At 32.5% G+C, this 17,840-nt stretch overlaps 1 protein-coding gene across 16 annotated transcripts in view; it reads left to right on the plus strand.

Moving 5' to 3' along the window:
* LOC125061300 (signal transducer and activator of transcription 5B) overlaps positions 1-17,143 on the plus strand; it is a 37,396-nt gene extending 20,253 nt beyond the window's left edge. For 3 of the 16 annotated variants that reach the window (XM_047666663.1, XM_047666666.1, XM_047666664.1), the window contains exons 17-20: positions 510-683; positions 1,586-1,710; positions 3,482-3,634; positions 7,752-8,422. In XM_047666663.1, coding sequence (XP_047522619.1) covers positions 510-683; positions 1,586-1,710; positions 3,482-3,634; positions 7,752-8,401 — 1,102 coding nt within the window. In that variant the 3' untranslated portion in view covers positions 8,402-8,422. Of the gene's footprint in view, positions 1-509; positions 684-1,585; positions 1,711-3,481; positions 3,635-7,751; positions 8,424-9,334; positions 9,465-10,081; positions 11,350-11,539; positions 12,157-14,560; positions 14,698-17,064 lie in introns of those variants that run through there. The other 13 variants (XM_047666661.1, XM_047666662.1, XM_047666672.1 and 10 more) reach the window with 12 other exon arrangements.
* Positions 17,144-17,840: the final 697 nt, after the last annotated feature.

The raw sequence follows: 17,840 nt of genomic DNA on the forward strand, positions 1-17,840 counted from the left end.
ACTTTATTTTATTCTTTAGGTGGCATCACTGCCTACTAATTCATGGTTTAGTAAACCTTTTAAAAAAATGTTATCTTTACTTGTGGGTTTTTTACTGTTTGTAATGAAAAGGGACGTAATTATCGCCGTTAAATCATTTTTAATGTGAAGCACCGCACTTAATAAAATGGATACATTAACTAACAATAAAATTTATGTATAGACTCAGATATTCTGACTCGTATTGAAATTGAAAAATGTGCCCGGCTAAAAATGCTTGTCATCTCTGACATGTCAAAAAATGATAGCTGTCAGAATTCTACTGAATTAAAAATCAGAGTATAGTTAAGATTTAAGTTAGATTGCCTTTTTAGTTGTTCATACTCCAAAATCATGGTTACCTTCACAATTTTGGTCTATTTTCTATGCATAAAGAGAAATGTACTAGATTTATTTACTCTATTCTTTATTATTATATTGCCAAAAATTCTTTTTACCAAAATCAATACCAGACTATACAATATGTTTAGTATAATCTCCAGGACAAGTCTCCCCATGAACACCATGGAGCTGAACGCCATGACAGTCAGCTGGACCCAGTTCTGCAAAGACGCACTACCGGAACGGAATTTTACCTTCTGGGAGTGGTTTTACATGGTCGTCAAGGTCACGAGAGACTACCTGAGGACGCTCTGGTGTGATCGGTGAGTATTCATTCACTCGTTCTGTCAATAAATCTAATCAGACATTTAAAATGTTCGTTAAACCCGTTTTTATAACAATTCAAAAACTAGGAACTAGTTTTTAGTTTAATTTTATAACAATACAATTGAAGATGCAAAGGTACGTAAAACAAATTATGGACTAACTTGAGAAATCTCTGCGTTATAGGGGTAATACCGCGTTATGTGGGTGACGGTAATCACTAATCACGTTACATGAAAACGCATTATATGTGGTAATATCGCGTTATATGAAAACGCGTTATTGGGGATAATACCGCGTAATCGCGTTATAGGAGGATTAGGAATCATTCAAGTATTACGTCACGCAATTTTTGGAGATAATTGACCCCAGTCTCCCATGTAACGCGCTGTAACGTTTTTCTGTACCCAATAGTAAAACGTTTCGTGACCACCTAGTGACTATTTATACCTAAATGTTACTATTATGTGATGAACAGTACTGGAAAGTCGAAAATAATATTAACAATAACGCGTAATTCAATCCCCGCCCACCGTGTAACGTTTTACAAAGGGACCCCACCCCAAATTCGTTACGTAATACTTAAACACTCCCTTACTGTATATTTTATTAACCTAGACCTAAGTTATTTGCGATACCAAGGGCAAGAACCAGTCTGTTGCACAGATCCCCGTTATCAAAGACGTTGCGGCTACTGAATGCTGTCTCCGACACTATCGACATATTTATATATTCCCAGAGTGAATTCACAGTAGCGATATTGTGTGTATTATGTGTTTAATATTATATATGTACCTACTTTATTATATTTTATTTAATGTTTCACGACATTATCGTATTGGCATAGTCTGTAAGGATAATGTATGTATGTCTGTAATAAATAAATAAATAACATTTTCAGCCTGATAATGGGTTTCATCCAAAAGAAGCAAGCCGAGGAGATGTTAGCTAAATGCCCTCCTGGGACATTCCTACTTCGCTTCTCGGATTCTGAACTCGGTGGAATCACTATCGCCTGGGTTGGAGGTGAGAATTTTAAATGTGTTATGACTGTGAATTTACCCTGCCTATGTGTCTAATAATGACAGTTAAATTTTATAGAGGCCTTTGATTTTTAATGGGCTATTTAAGATTTTGAAAAGTATTTCAGATTATTTATTAGTGACTAAAAGACCTATACGAATTTTTATTTTAAGCTATTGCATAGATTTTATCGCGGGCTTTGAGCGCGGCGACCGAATCAAGAAATTCCGTACCGAAAAAACCTAACACACGATGACGTAATATAGGTGCGGCAAATACCAAAGAAAAACAAATACTGCATAAATAAAAAATAAGTAAATAATTATAACTGCATAAGTTGATAAAAAATATTGGTTGTTTGTTAAGTAGGTTTACGATCGAGATGTTTACGTGATAACGTCTTATTGGTGATATAAGTTTTTGGGAAGTAAGGAATTAATGAAGATAACAATTTTTTCAAATTTTAAATTACATCTATCGTTTTTTCACACTTTTGATGATAAATTTCGGGTGTAAAATGACAAGTTTACTTATTCGACTATGATATACATTTTTCTTCACACATTCACGGAATGACTGGCAGCGCTCGAGATGAGACGGGAGGTCGGTCCGTCTCTCTCTCGTTATACCTGCGATCGCGCTCGTGAGGTTTTGGTGTGACACAAGTTTCTGAACATGTCACCCGACTAAAACGATTTTAAAGACGTTATCACGTCAAAAATGCTATGCAATAGCTATACCGCGGCAGTCCCCGAGTGCCACACGTTTTTTTTTAATACTGTTACGTATTGGCTTTATTATTCAATTAAATCTGCCATCATTGTAAGATGGCATCGCATTGTCACTGTGACAATTAGTGGGGGTTGCGACGCTGGATTAACAAAAAACTAACTAGGGTTATTAAATCTAAGTGACATTTCTGTTATTGGACCTCATCGGAAACGAGAATATTAAATTACAATTTATAAGGGTGGTAAAATCTAAAAGGCTCATATTGGATTTTTGAAGTTATACTTCTTTAGGTGCGTTATGAAAAATTGATGAGAGTGAAATTTTACGATGCGCGCGCACCGTGACACAAAATTAACAGAATAAGGTTGTCCCATTCGAATAATAATAGAATTTATGTTACACTTAATGTAATATAATAATAATAAATATTTATTAATTTAATTTTTTAAAAGTAAACTGAACTTTATTCACTATAATGACTGCTTTTCCATTCTTTGATTATTTAATTGTAATTAATTATTTGCATGCAATCAAAAACTATTTTTAATAATGCCAAAGAAGTATAACTTCTTACGCGCGTACATAAGTACACGCACCTTTTTTAAGTGTGCGATGATTGTTTACATTTTGTAAATTTTTTTACTAAAATATACATAACATAACTAATCTTACTAATCTTATTAGGTAACATAACTCGTGTTAATTATCATTTTAAAATTATACATATATGTATATTTAAATCCAAAACGAAATTAAACTCCCAAGACAGTGCTAAGATTAGACGTCATCGTCGATTCGACTAACCGAAAGTTTTGTGTCACGTGACTTACGTATATAATCAATATTTTTAAAAAGTATAAGTTATTTTTTATAAATATAACCATTTTTTATACAGATTACTTTTAATAATACTTTTTTTTATATTAAACCCTAAAAGTATACGTAGGGTATACGTAAACAATTATAATAACGTACATAAATGAGTATTGCTGAAAAAATAAATTTGAATAAAATATTTAGTGGAAATCAAATCTCTGTCCAGATGGCAACGAAGTGTTCAGCCTCCAGCCGTTCACATCCCGTGACCTGATGCTGCGATCCCTCGCCGACCGAATCCTGGATCTGTCCCAGCTGCAGTTCCTTTACCCCAACGTGGCCAAGAATGATGTCTTCTCCAAGTATTATACTAAGCCTGGTGAGTTGGAACTAGAATTAAAAAGGCAGTTTTCCAGCATGAGGTATGACTAAAAATTGGACGTATCGTTTGGTATAAGACTATTGTGTGTATTTATCTACGATTTCACAGATTATCTGTAATAGATAAGATATATAAAGCTTAACGCCCGAACCCAATAATCAATCCACAATATCAGATCGTGACAGTCGATCGATCTCCTATCTGCATCCCAATAACCAAACCCTACGAAGACAAACCATTTTTGGCGACGGATAAAATGCTCTTTGTCGTTCCATTTTACCGAGTTTTCACTCATATTTGATAATCAATGTAAACCAAATAAAGTAAATAACAGTAAAAAATGGTGTATGTTTAAAACATAACAAACAGTTTTTTTAATTATTTAAAAAACTGGTTAAAAGTTAAAATCTGTTAAAATAATGAACTGTTGAAATCGAGCTTTCGTCAACTGTCATTTTCATACAAAGGTCTATCCACAGACACCGAAACGACCTCCCATGGATAGCTTGTATCGACAGATGGCTATTACAATACGTCGATTGGTTATTGGGACACTTGTTACAGCGATTGGATTAAGATTACTATCTCAGATGGTGTCTTATGGATTGAGATAGGATATTGGGTTCGGGCGTAAAACAACTGCAGCGTGCAACTCTTATCCCTGGTCGTAAGTTCTATAGGCTGTGCACCAATTGATTAGTCAGTTGTCAGGCTGACAGTGACAGTGACAGTTGGCAGGTTCCAGCACTGGTTTTCAGAAATGCCATAGAATATTTCGCCAACACTATTTTCGTAACATATATAACTATTAGTATATACTTTAAGATCTTTACATTAGACAGTACACGTCTTAGTAAAGAATACATTTTTATTTCTTAAATTATTTAGCTACATTGATGGATCTCATAGCGTCATCTGTTTCCGATTATTACACAAGGTTAATATTGAATGCTAATTAATTTGAATATAGAGAGAGTTGCAGAGCTGTACTTTTTGACTAAGCGTCTCAGTAGGGATGCATCGATATGCCTTTTTGCCGATACTCTTAGGCTATGTTCAGATGGCAAAAACTTGACGCGCGTTTTCAAATCGCGCGACTAGCCGTGGTATTTTCATACAACTGTTCACATCAGCGCACATGAGTTCACACGAGCGGCGCTCAGAGAAAAAGTATCTAGACGCAGGTGATCGCGCTTTGATATTAATGTAATGTCCGTTTGCTGATGAGCGCGCGCTTTCATCGCGATCGCATGAAATTTTATTAATTTTCGTAATTATATTTTGTTCTCGCATTTAAAATGAGTGAAATTGAAGATATTGACATCGACTTACTAATCGATGAAGTAGAAAAAAGGCCAGCAATTTGGAATATTGGTTCGGAATCCTATAAAAACAAAATTTTGAAACGACGTGCTTGGGAAGAATTGGTATTAATTTTTGCGATGGCACTCAAGATAAAAAGAAAAATATAGGTAATATAGTAATCATTTCTAAGACGCTCGTTCGCAAACATAACTAAATGCTAGAATAGCCTTTTTGATGTTTTGTAAATACATTAATTATTCCATTAATTCATATTAAACTATTACGATTGACACAGATATAGAATATGGTTGTTTTTATTTAATTTGTAAAAAGGTTTTATATCTTTTAATCTGAATGGCAATGTATTAAATATTTGTGCGCCTTGATACATAATATTAAGTTTACCATAATTAGTTTTTGGTTGTATTAAACATAATGTATCAATATTTCTTAATGAATATTTTGTATCTGATTTTTGTGTTAAGGATAGATTTGTATGAATTAATTTGTTAATAATTTTGTATATTACAATTGAGGTATTGTAAACGTATGTCTGGTTTATACTCATAAATTTGGTATCACTGTATAGTTTTTCAGTTGGAGTCAAATAATAGTAATAGAATAATGCTTTTAGTCACTAAAAGTGGTATTTTGCTAGTTGGTAAGTAAGGACCTAATATTATACCGGGTGTTGTATCTTTAGTATATCTAGCTCTCCCTATAAAAGTGTGTATAGTGTATACGCATAAGCACGCGCATGAGTGCGCTTGACAATAAATATTTATATCATTCGATCCTGATATTCTATTTTTCCTTCATTAATAAAATAGTTTGTGAATATGGTTCGGATGTTATCCGCTGATGAAGTTGCTCGTCCATTGTGAGTAATAGATATGCTAGATAGATTTCCTTTTATTATCTTTTCACGTCTAAATCCATCTCTGACTCGAACATAATTATGGAGTACCGTAAGGCCCTTTCTCCACTGCTCCGGTCCGACGTCAGATACCGGAATGAATCATGAGAAAATTTTTGGAAGGCCGGATTGAGCTTCTCCACTATATCCGATCCGACAATAATCGATACTTGTATATTTATCATGCAACACTTATATTAACTAAAACCTATATACTTTATTTTATTAATAAAACCATCTATCTTAAAATATTATAATCTACTTCATAAATAGTTCACTAATACTATGGTATAAAATATAAATAAATAGCAACATAATTTGGTTTCGTCCAGGTTATTAAATTCAAATTAAAGAAACGTGTGTTTTACTTGAAACTGGCATAAAGTCATAACTATTGCCATAATATTAAAATAAATAAATAAACCTGTGTAAAATAATGTATAACCTCTTGGATACTTGGACCGATAAAACACCGCGTTCCGATCTAGCTAGTTATCGGATCGTTAAAAACCGGATGCCGGAGTAGTGGAGAAGTACGTAAGTACTGTTGTGAGTTTCTAAAACGGATCGGTAATTAACGTTTGCCAGACCGGAGCAGTGGAGAAACGGCCTAATTGCATTTACAATCCGTTCGGCAGAATCGACAGGGACATCTTTTTGGCGATGTAGTGTTCTCCATTTATTACTGTCTATTCCAAAAGTACATTCGACATATCGACGTGCTAAAGTTAGCCGATAGTTGAATTTTTTTTTTCGAACGTAAGTTGCTTTACACCATAGGTCCTCATTAAATTTTCCATCAGTCCAAATGCTTCATCACCTACAATTACGTAAGGTAGTGCCGTATCGTGGTTTTCTGTTAAAGGGCATTGTACGAGCCAAGGCTGTACATTTTACTCGCTCAGGCTTCCTTAGTTTTATAAGCTTAATTATTCCCTATGTAAGTACGTGCCAGGGCTCGTACATTCCGATCATCTACAACCTTGATGATTTCCTATGTCAGTACGTGCCAGGGCTCGTACATTCCAATCATCTACAAGCGTGATGTTTGTCTTATGTAAGTACGTGTCCTGGCTGTACAGTTTGATCACATATAAGCATGACGATTTCCTAAATCGTCGGAGTCACGCCCCGAGAGTATAGCCCGACGCAGGCACTCTCTTCGACTGTTACAGCAGTCATTCGTAATTAACTAAGTCATAGGAGTTTCACCCCGGGAGCATAGCCAGACGTAGGCACTCTCTCTGTTTGTTAGATTGCACTTATTATATAGCAATTAACATAATAGTTATTATTCCGCTCATATTCTATTGTATAACGCGAGTGATAAATATAGAGTAAGTTCAATTTATTCTATTATTTCGAACCCCTGATGACCCAGGAACCGTACAGGCATGGTTTTGGTATATTCAAAGACTTTTCATTGAGTTTTTTGTATAGGACAGATTCTCTAAAAATTCCGGAATCACTATCCTTTCCGTAAGCACCAATGTTTACCCAGATGAAGCGATAGTCAGAATCACATAACGCTAGTAGGACCAGAGATGAATGATTTTTATAATTAAAGTACAATGAACCTGATTGCTCTGGTTTCTATATTCTGATATGTTTACCATCGATTGCGCTGCAATGAGGAAATTTGGCTGTCTGCTCAAACCCTTTGGATATTTCAATCCATTTTTTTTATCAGGTATTGGCATATTTCTTTCAATTTCATCCAGATAACTTCACATACTTGACGAATTATACCAGATATAGTCGACTTCCCAATTTTATATGAATAGTGTAGCTCTGCCATTGAACACCCGCTTGGAAGATATCTGGAATTATTTACTTCAATTTAATTAAATAAGATAAGATATACAGTCTTACATTTTAATTTCATTTTCACAGGTAATTTGTTGCAGAAGAAGTGGAAAAGCTTAAAAGATAATTTTATAAGAGCGGCGAAAAAAGTAAAATCTGCATCTGAAGCGTGTAAAAACAACCACATACATTTTAACAGGCTCCTCTTTTTGAAATCTTCCACACCAGGAAAAGAAAGTAATTTCAGTGAAGATAATGAAACTGAGGCTAATATTAATGACAATGATAATAACGCTGAAATGCCACCACCTTCCAAGCCAACTGCTAAAAGGGCCAAATCCAATGACAGTGATAACAAATTAATTAAAATTCTAGAAAAGAGTATTGAACAGAGACATACTGAGTTTACCGAATTAACAAGGAAAACACAGGAGGTGGGAGATGAGGACAAATTATTTTGCTTGTCTTTAGTAAACGAAATAAAGAAAATACCCGAACATAGACGCCTTAGAGCCAAGATTGACATGTATAATTTAATAGCGCAATACCAAAACCCAACCACTGATGATCATTCTCCTTCACCATCTAATTACTCGTCTGAAAATTATTGGCCCTTACAACAATATTCCTCTGGTTATGGCTACACAATGAGCGGACGAGACATAGCACCTGGGACGCCGTCATCAGTTGCCACCAGCAGTGATGATTCTCAACTAGAATTGTTTACTGATTGTTAATTATCAATATTAATAAATCTTACCTTAAAACAATTATTAGTTTTTCTTTGGGTGAAATACAATATCTGATGGCGTTCGGAGCTGCTGTAATGTCCTCTTGGATGAGTTGAAGCAAATTGTCGAATGACTTTATAGACATTGTAAAGTAATTAAAGAATTTAGATTCATGGTCTCTTAGATTCGGATATAGTGTCGGAAACAAACTGGGTCTATTTTTCAAAATTTGATGAACCCAATGTGTACGTTTTCTTTTTCTATATTTTTCTTTATAATATAACCACAAAATAATAGCCTCTTCCACGTCCATTTTCTACGTTCTACCGAACTAGACTGACGAGTACTCTCGCAACGCGCGTTAGCGCTTGTCATCTGAACTCTTTATAAATTTGATCGCGCGTTAACGCGTGTTACATGTGAACATAGTCTTATAGAAACATCGTCGATACCAACACTTATTGAATTAAAATAAAATTAAGGTAAAATATATCAATTTTGGTTAAAGTCTTTGAATAAGATTAAAGGTTTAGTTATTAATATTAAGAATTTAGACTAATCATTAAATTAAAGTAAAATAAATAAATATTAATTATTAAAATTAACATTGATAAGATTTTTGTAATTCTGTATTTTATTTAATTTGGTATCGAAAAAATACTACGCGCGATAGCAGTTATAAGCTAAAGTGTCTAGCGAAATGGAATACGCGGGTGATAGAGACATCGAACAAAATAAAACGCGGGGATTCCCCGGGCATAGATAGTCCGTGCCTCGTTTGCAATTATTAAAGCGCGAAAAGTATAGTTGCAATTAATATATCGGCAAACCCAAAGATCGCTGATATATCGGTATCGGATGCATCCCTACGTGTCAGGCACAGATGGCTCCTGCTTGATAAATTTATTGATAAGTCACATGTGGTGTTTGATATTATAGAAAATGACGTCCTAAAGAACGGCTACGTGAAGCCTGTGTTGGTGACGACGTTGCCCCCATACATGTCCCCCTCTCCGGCCTACGCGCATTCGCCAGACTCGCATCGCAACACGCCATCCGTGCACAACAGGTACGATATTTTTAACTTAATTTTATTCGCTATGAACTTATTGATTCAATTCAAAAATAATTTAAATTTTATTTTTAATTAACACGAAATATTATTTATTAAATTACCCAGCTAGAATAAACCTGCAAGCGAATTAAGATGTAATTAAACAATACAGGGTGGAATTTTTATACGATTTTTTATTGTGAGTACTGTACAGTATGTGTTCGTATTTTTTTTTATTTTTTTTAAATTTAATGTGTTTGTATAAAATCTTGGTTAATCTGGATCGCTAAAACATAAAATTTAATTTGTTGCTTAAAATGATAAACATACTTTACGAAATTAATTACATCCAATACGTAAAAGATAGTGCATCTTATTAAAATTTCATTAAATTTCTTTTATAACTTTTTTCTCTCTTTATCATTTGTTTCCAAATAACGTGTCTAAAAGACACGTAGCGACGTTTTGTATGTATGTATGTGGTTCCGTCAATATCTTAAAATGATGAAATTAGAATATTTTACACCTTTGCTGGGTTAATTTTGTTATAAATATGATTACTTTATTTTATTGATTTATCTTTGCATGTGTTTTTTTTTCGGTTATTTCTATTGTTTTTGTGTTTTCTTTAGGTACATGATTGACTTCTGAAGCATGAAGATTTCGTTTAAGTTTGTTTTAGTAGTCACATCCATTTTCTTTAAGTATTATTTTTCCAAAAAAATCAAGACTGCTTTTTAAAATGAAAAAAAAAAAAATCTCAATTTGATAAAAAAATGATAGTATTTTTATTTTTAAGTTTTGTGATTTATTAGTAGAATAGGTTTAGAATTAAGGACATGGAGTTTAGCTTCGATTTAAACTTCAGCTTTTTCATAATTAAGTCATTTCTTTCTTAGGAAAGCTGACAAAATTGTTATTAAAAATTTCGCAAAAGGTTGGGTTACCGTCTTAATATCTAAAGTAAAATCAACGCTATAGTTTTGATAGTAAGGATCAAATTAGCTTATGAATTTGCATCGACATAAATACCCGAGATTTATCGATAATCTCACCCAGCTCTCTGAAGAGCAGAAAGCTTGGGTCGAGTTCTCGTGATTTTTATGATGTTAATATTTTATGAAACTACCCTCATATTTATTAATTAAGCATTCATCTTTTTTTAATAATTTGAGCTTAGATAGATAATGTTTTATGCAAATACCCTCATATACATTAAATAAGTCTATTTACAACGACATAGAGAATTTATCTCTTTTTTAAAAATTGCTTACGATGTCAAAGAAAGAGGCAGTTTTAGGTAATACAGTAAAGATTAGATTTTTAAATATGAGGGTAGTTCACAAAAATTGTTTAGCGATTACAGTTGACATATACTTTTTTATACATTTAGTTTTGCCTTTTAATTTCTATCTTATGATTATTTTCTAAAATGGAGTTTGTAAGAAGCTTATGACTATCAATAGGGACCAATAATTACATTTCCAGTTTTCTGTCATTTCCTTATCGTTCATACATATGCAATATTCATTAAAAATAAAATAAATACTATTCAAGATTAGACTAGCCATACATTAGACTACATCCCTCTTCGTATACGTTTCAAAATCGAGACTACAGTTTGTCAAAAAGGTATTAGATTTGCCATACGGAATTCGAACTTAGGGCATATGAGTTGTATATCAAAATCGTGATACAAACGGGAATAGCTCGTGTTAACTGTTGATCTTAAAGAATCGTTAAATATCGTATTACGTACTCGTACATGTACGTTAGGTAACGACTCATGCGCAGCTAACGATTGGTTGAGTTACGTTTCGGGAACTAAAATATTTAATAAATCAGATTTTGATCATTTTTCAATCTAATCCTGACAAAAGCCGTCGACTTTTTGGGTCTAAGACAGTCGCTTTCCTCACGATGTTTTGCTTTACCGTTTGAGCGAATGATAAATGCGCACATAGAGAGTACATTAGTGCACAGCCGGGGTTCGAACCAAGACCTCAGGGATGAGAGTCGCACGCTGAAGCCACTAGGCCACCACTGCTCATTGCTGCACAAGAGTTTTATATGTTGTAATATTTTTATAGTTGCGGTACGACCATCCTTCAACTATAAAGAGGACCAAACGTGTAAAATATACAAAGTGCAATGAAAGGACCGAAAATTTAACCTTTTTGCAATATTGTTTGTTTTTCAAATTGAGTGAGAAAATATGTATTTCTTATAAATAATATCGAAGTATATTCAATACTATACTACAATTAAATATAATTTTAAAGTTTAAGTTAAGTTTTTAACTGGTTAATGTAGGCAAGCGTCACTAAATTTTCATAACTAACGACTTATTCTACTTTCCTATGGATAATAATAAAAACGTGATTCGGAAGGTAGTTTACTAAAACAGATTCAAATTGTCGGCTTCATTCCCATTTCGTGCAGGAATCTCTTAGATCGGTTTCCCTATGTAGAGAGGTGGAGAGAAAACGTGTCTATATAGACTATTTTACGAAGTTGATTGTTATAACTAATTAATGTTTTCGATGTTATGTAGGTAGGAATTAAATTGATGTTAAATGTTGTGGTTTCCTTGCCAAAATAAATGTTAGAAATTACTTCACCCTAGAAAGGGAGAGATATCGCTCCTGTATGTTAGGGAGCGTTCAAGTATTACGTAACGTAATTTGGGAGGGGGGGTCCTTTTGCAAAACGTTACGCGGCGGGGATTAAATTACGCGTTATTGTTAATATTTTTTTCGACTGACACCACATAAAAGTAACTAAAGAGTCACTAGGTGGTCACGAAACGTTTTACTATATTTTGGTACAGTACTGTACTTGGGTACTGAAAAACGTTACGGCGAGTTACATGGAGGGGGGGTCAATAATCTCCTAAAATTGCGTTACGTAATACTTGAACGCTCCCTTATTTGAATTTGACTATGTCAATTGTTTCTGAGAAAACGCAATTTATTGCTTGAGAACGTAATTATCGCGTTATTGATGCAGTTGTGTATTTTATTATAGTTTTGATGTTTGTAATACAAAAAGTACGAGACAGTATACGAGATTAAGTGATTAAGAAATTTCATATTGATTTTACCTTATTCTGATTTTTTCAGTGACTATGCTATATATATGTCGCAGCCAACTAGCTTAATAATTCCATTCAATTAACAGCCTTTTAACTAACAATTATTATTAATTTAATAATTATGCGAAATTTCTGTTGTGAATTATTTATTAATAATTAAATTGTAAGGAAATGCGAAGTGATAAAAATACTACGTTGAACCCATTTTTGACTGTTTCTTAATTATACAATTCCAATTTATATACGTTCCAAGTTCCAAACATTGAAATCCAACGATTGTAAACAGTATTTTTTTAAATAATATTAGGTTAGTATAAATGTCAATTAAAAACAACATATCATGTTTCGATTTCCTTTCTTATATTCAGAATAATTCATACACAATCTATGAAGTTTTATTTTTTCTGTATTATTATTATTAGGCAATTTTGGAACAATTTTTACATGCTTAAAACTTTTCTTATTTGGGATAGTTTTTTAAGAACATTTAATTGTAATCCACTCCGTCCTGAATGTCCTCTTATACAAATAAAAATTATGTTTTTCGAAGCCTATTTTCAAATATATTGGTAAAAATTTATGTAACGCATTTATCCTGTATGTGTTAAGATTTTTTCTATTTACTACTTAATTATATATCGTAATTAGTCTCGACATATCGATTTTATTTGATCTCGAATGAAAATAGAACTATGAACATATCGCACAGATAATAATTGTCCATAGTCAATTTTCTGAAAAACCTTTAGGCACCACAGACTAACTAGTATTGTGAAAGATACTGAATCACAGACTAAATACGTGTGGTAATTGATTGAATGTATAGATGTTAAATGCACAAAAGTATTGTCCGAGTTTTGAAATGATTTCAAGCTTTTTAATGGATGTGACTATTATGAATATATATTAAATGTGCTCAAAGATATTCTTGATAAAATGCGATAGAATATTACTTTATTAATAGAAAATAGGTACCTATGTACGTAAAAAATGTATGCGACAAGCGCTGGCATGAAACACCGCCACTTTTTGGAAAAAAAAAGAATATTTTGTGGATTTTTGCTTTTGTTTCAAAACATATTTAAAAAAATATAATTTATTTAAAAAAAGCCTACCAATTTAATTATATTTTTTCTTGTGATTTATAAAAAAAACTATTAAACACTGGTTATTAATCAATATTGAACATATTACGTGTTTACGGGATTACGTGAAATTACCAAGAACCTGTAAAAAGATATAACATATATTATATATATTTTTTAAGTGTTACTTGATAAAGTATATCGTTTTTATTCAAGTTAAACACAGCCGAGATTATGTTGAACTGTGAGATGTTATTATTAATATTGGTTTATATTAAACAAAATGATTACGTACTTTTATGACAATCTATCGCATTTTATTAAATTTTATCAAAAAGTGTTATGATTTAAGCAAAAATAACTATATTACTGTTTAATTTGACTAGATATAATAATAAATATACATGACAATGTTGTACGTTTGGATGTATTTATGATAAATATATGTGAGATTTCGATACATAGATTTTTCTTTTATTTTGAATTTTGCTTTTTCGCAAGTTTTTATTAAGAAAAAGGATAATTCAAAATTCGAACCACGCGAAAATGCAACACAGACGGTCGTTTATTTTAATTTTGACATTTCTCTAATTTCTTTTGTTTTAGCGTAATTTAAATTGTAATTTATAGTCTGTGGTGACATTTTGGCGATCATAGGTTTTTGTTTTTCTGTTTCTTCTAACGACCGCTAACGTGTTGCATTTTCTTTCTTTCCCGATCCGTTGCTGCCTTGGTGGAAAACTTCGAACACACTACACTTCACATAATACTATATTATTTTAAATATATACGAAAAACAAATATTGGAATAATTGGATGGAATTTTAATTATTGCTTTCTTCTCAATAATACAACATTCCACACAAATCATTGTAATTCATACATCAAACACACACACATAACACTTATAAAACACTTGAAACACACCACAGTTACTTCAGCGCATCAACGCCTGCGCAAACCGAGAACAGTTTCATGGACAGCGAGCTGTTTGAGCAGATACGCGCGTTCGAGCCGGATGGTTTCGATGATTTCGACTTTTACGGTGGAAATGTTAGTATGAAATGAGGTGAGATTTTTTATGCATGCTAATTATCAATTTAATTTACAGAGGTTTCAAATATTACCAAATTTTAGACTTGCAACGAATATTTGGTTACTATTCGGTATTCGGCCTATTCGGCTGCTTTTATTATTTTCGACCGAATACCGAATATCTACATATTATTCGGCCGAATACTTAAATAATATATTTTTTCATAGATAAATAATTGGCAAGGAATAGGTATACTGCCGAATATACTATTCGTTGCAAGTTTACTAAAGTGTACTGTTTTTAAATTTAAAATTTCTGTCAGAACAACCGTCTCACAAGCTTTGGAAATATCTACAGAATTGTATAAAAAATATTATAAATTGGCAATAAAATTTGATTTCTTTGCAAAAGGTTAATTATACACCGATTTTTAATTCCGTAGAATTCTGACAGCTATAATTTTTTGACATGTCAGAGGTGGCAAACCTTTTGACTGGGCACATTTTTCAATTTCAATACGAGTTTACTGACATATAAACATTTTATTTGTTAGTGAATGTATCCATTTTATTACACCTATCATTAAAGTTTCTTAAGTGAACAATTCATTTTTTTAATATTTAAAATTATGTAAGTTACATAAGAGAATAAGACTTTAGAAATGCTAAGGTGGGCACAAAAACAACACTAGTGTAGACGTTATTATATTCATATATTACTTATTTTCAATAGTCTCATATCTGTAAATTAGATTGAAATGGTATAAGGGTTGCTGTGGCTTCAATAGCCACAATTATATACTCTGTTTCTTTATTTTATATCGTAATACCAACAAATTCAGACGTAAGGTAGAAACACAGACCGTGAGGATTTCGTGTGCCGATTCCAAGTGGGGTCTGTCCCCCATTTAGCTCGTAGTTGGCAGCGCTGGCGTTCTCCGTCTCCCTTGCTCTCGTGTTATGATACACTGAGAGAGCGTCCGTCTCTCTTGCTCTCTTAGACTGTCACGCCGATAGCGGCAATTTGGGTCTGAATTCGTTGGTAATACAAAGTGACGGGTGTGACTCGCTAACACTAATGGAACTAGTAGCCAAACACGAGCACATAAAGAAAAAATTAACTAGAACGATTTTTACTATCATTCAAAGTTATGTTATCGTCGCTGCAGAATAATAACCTCGTATGTCAAAAAAAACCATTTATTTTTTATTCTTAGACTCTTACACACTTAACAGGTATAATCATGAAGTAAGGACTTATGTTATTAATGAATAAGTCTTTTTTACCATCTAAAACTATGGACAAAAACACATAATAATATTGTAACGAACATTGACGAAATGAAACATTTTTTCGTTTCCTGTAATGTTTGGTTCTCAGGACAAACGAGGTTATCATTCTACAGCGACGTTATGCTCCTAAGGTTGTTCGATCGCATATAAGATGATAATATGCAGGTCTTCTAATTGGTTAAAATGTATAGTAATATGTCATAGGGAGCGTTCAAGTATTACGTAACGAAGTTTGGTTGGGGGGGAGGTCCTTTTGTAAAACGTTACGATGCGGGGCGGGGATTGAATTACGCGTTATTGTTAATATTTTTTACGACTTACACCACATAATAGTAACTAAAGAGTCACTAGGTGGTCACGAAACGTTTTACTATACTTGGGTACAGTACTGTACTTGAGTACTGAACAACGTTACGGCGAGTTACATGGGGGGGGGTCAATAATCTCCAAAAATTGCGTTACGTAATACTTGAACGCTCCCATAGCCGTAACATTTTTATTCGTGGTGCAAGCCAGTCGCACAGTTAAGACCAAATTTCAATACCTACTGAGTTTCAATTCCAGCACCTGATAGTTAAATTAAATAAGTGCATGATAAATCTATAATTTGGTTTAGAAGAACTTTAACGAATATTATAAATGCATATATAAGGTTCATAAAAGACGTCGGATTTATATGAAAATCCAGCAATGTTAAAGCTTACCTCATCATTCGAAAACAAAATCTGCTATCTTTAATTTACTCTATCAAAGACAACAAAAAAATCACTATTATTTTTTTGTTAAACAAACTTTTTCGCATTAATTATAGGAAATATGTATTCACAATCAACATAAACAAAATGGTGTTAATAATTAAATAGAATCATATAAAATTGATATCTGTCAAATGGATGTGGCAGTGCGTCTTGCTGACAGGTTACTTCTGTACTCGAAACGTCAAGTTAGGTAAATAATATTGTAAATAAAAAAAAGAGTATCGTTCTATTCTATCTGTGAGCATGATATTAAAAAGTTTCTGAATTTAAAGTATAGAATTCGATGAGAATAACAAGAAACTAACCTTTGTTATGATTTGTCCTTATTTTTGTGTGCATAAATTTTACAGGTGCCCAAGAAACCAGCGTTAAATACCAAGTAACAAGTGCCATAGAAATGCAAGAAATAAATATAAAAATAAAATAAAAAACTGCAACATATGACAAATGACATTTCAAACTCTTCAGAATATATTTGACAGATGTAATATTATTATAGAAAAGTTATGATAGTTAATATTTTTGTTCGAAAGGGCCTTGATATTTTAAATGTATTTTTTATTTCTTTATGTGCTTCGATGCCTTGATTTAAATATTTTATTTAGAGATTTAAAAACTATTATAGTGATTATTTTACCAAGGATATAGCTTTTTTATATATTACATAGCGTAAGAAGTAGTCACTTGACAATTAATTTACATTATAAACATTTGTAGAAATAATGATTTTAATCGCAAATAAAGAATTGATATTATGTTATATAACAGTTATGTAGATTAAACAAATTATTACTTTTTATAACTGTCAATGTTCACAGTCAATTGTCATTTTAAATGGCGCGCAAATATGCACGCTAATTAGAACGATGTAAAGAATGGAATGAGCGATTCTTTTCATAGAAAAATATAATTGTGCCAGCACTAGAGAGTACTTATTTGACATATTCTATATTTGATAGCTTTCTCTCTTTCAACACATCGCTCAGGCTATTCTTTAACTAATGCCTTAGTTTTAAGATGCACCTTAATTGTGCCACGAGCATATTTGACTATTCTTGGAACTGCAACCTATAAACGAATAAGCTTGTGGCACTATAATGAATGTTCAAATATTTTCATTTACAAA

The sequence above is a fragment of the Pieris napi genome, chromosome 23 (assembly GCF_905475465.1).
Source record: "Pieris napi chromosome 23, ilPieNapi1.2, whole genome shotgun sequence".
NCBI classification, from domain to species: Eukaryota; Metazoa; Arthropoda; class Insecta; order Lepidoptera; family Pieridae; genus Pieris; species Pieris napi.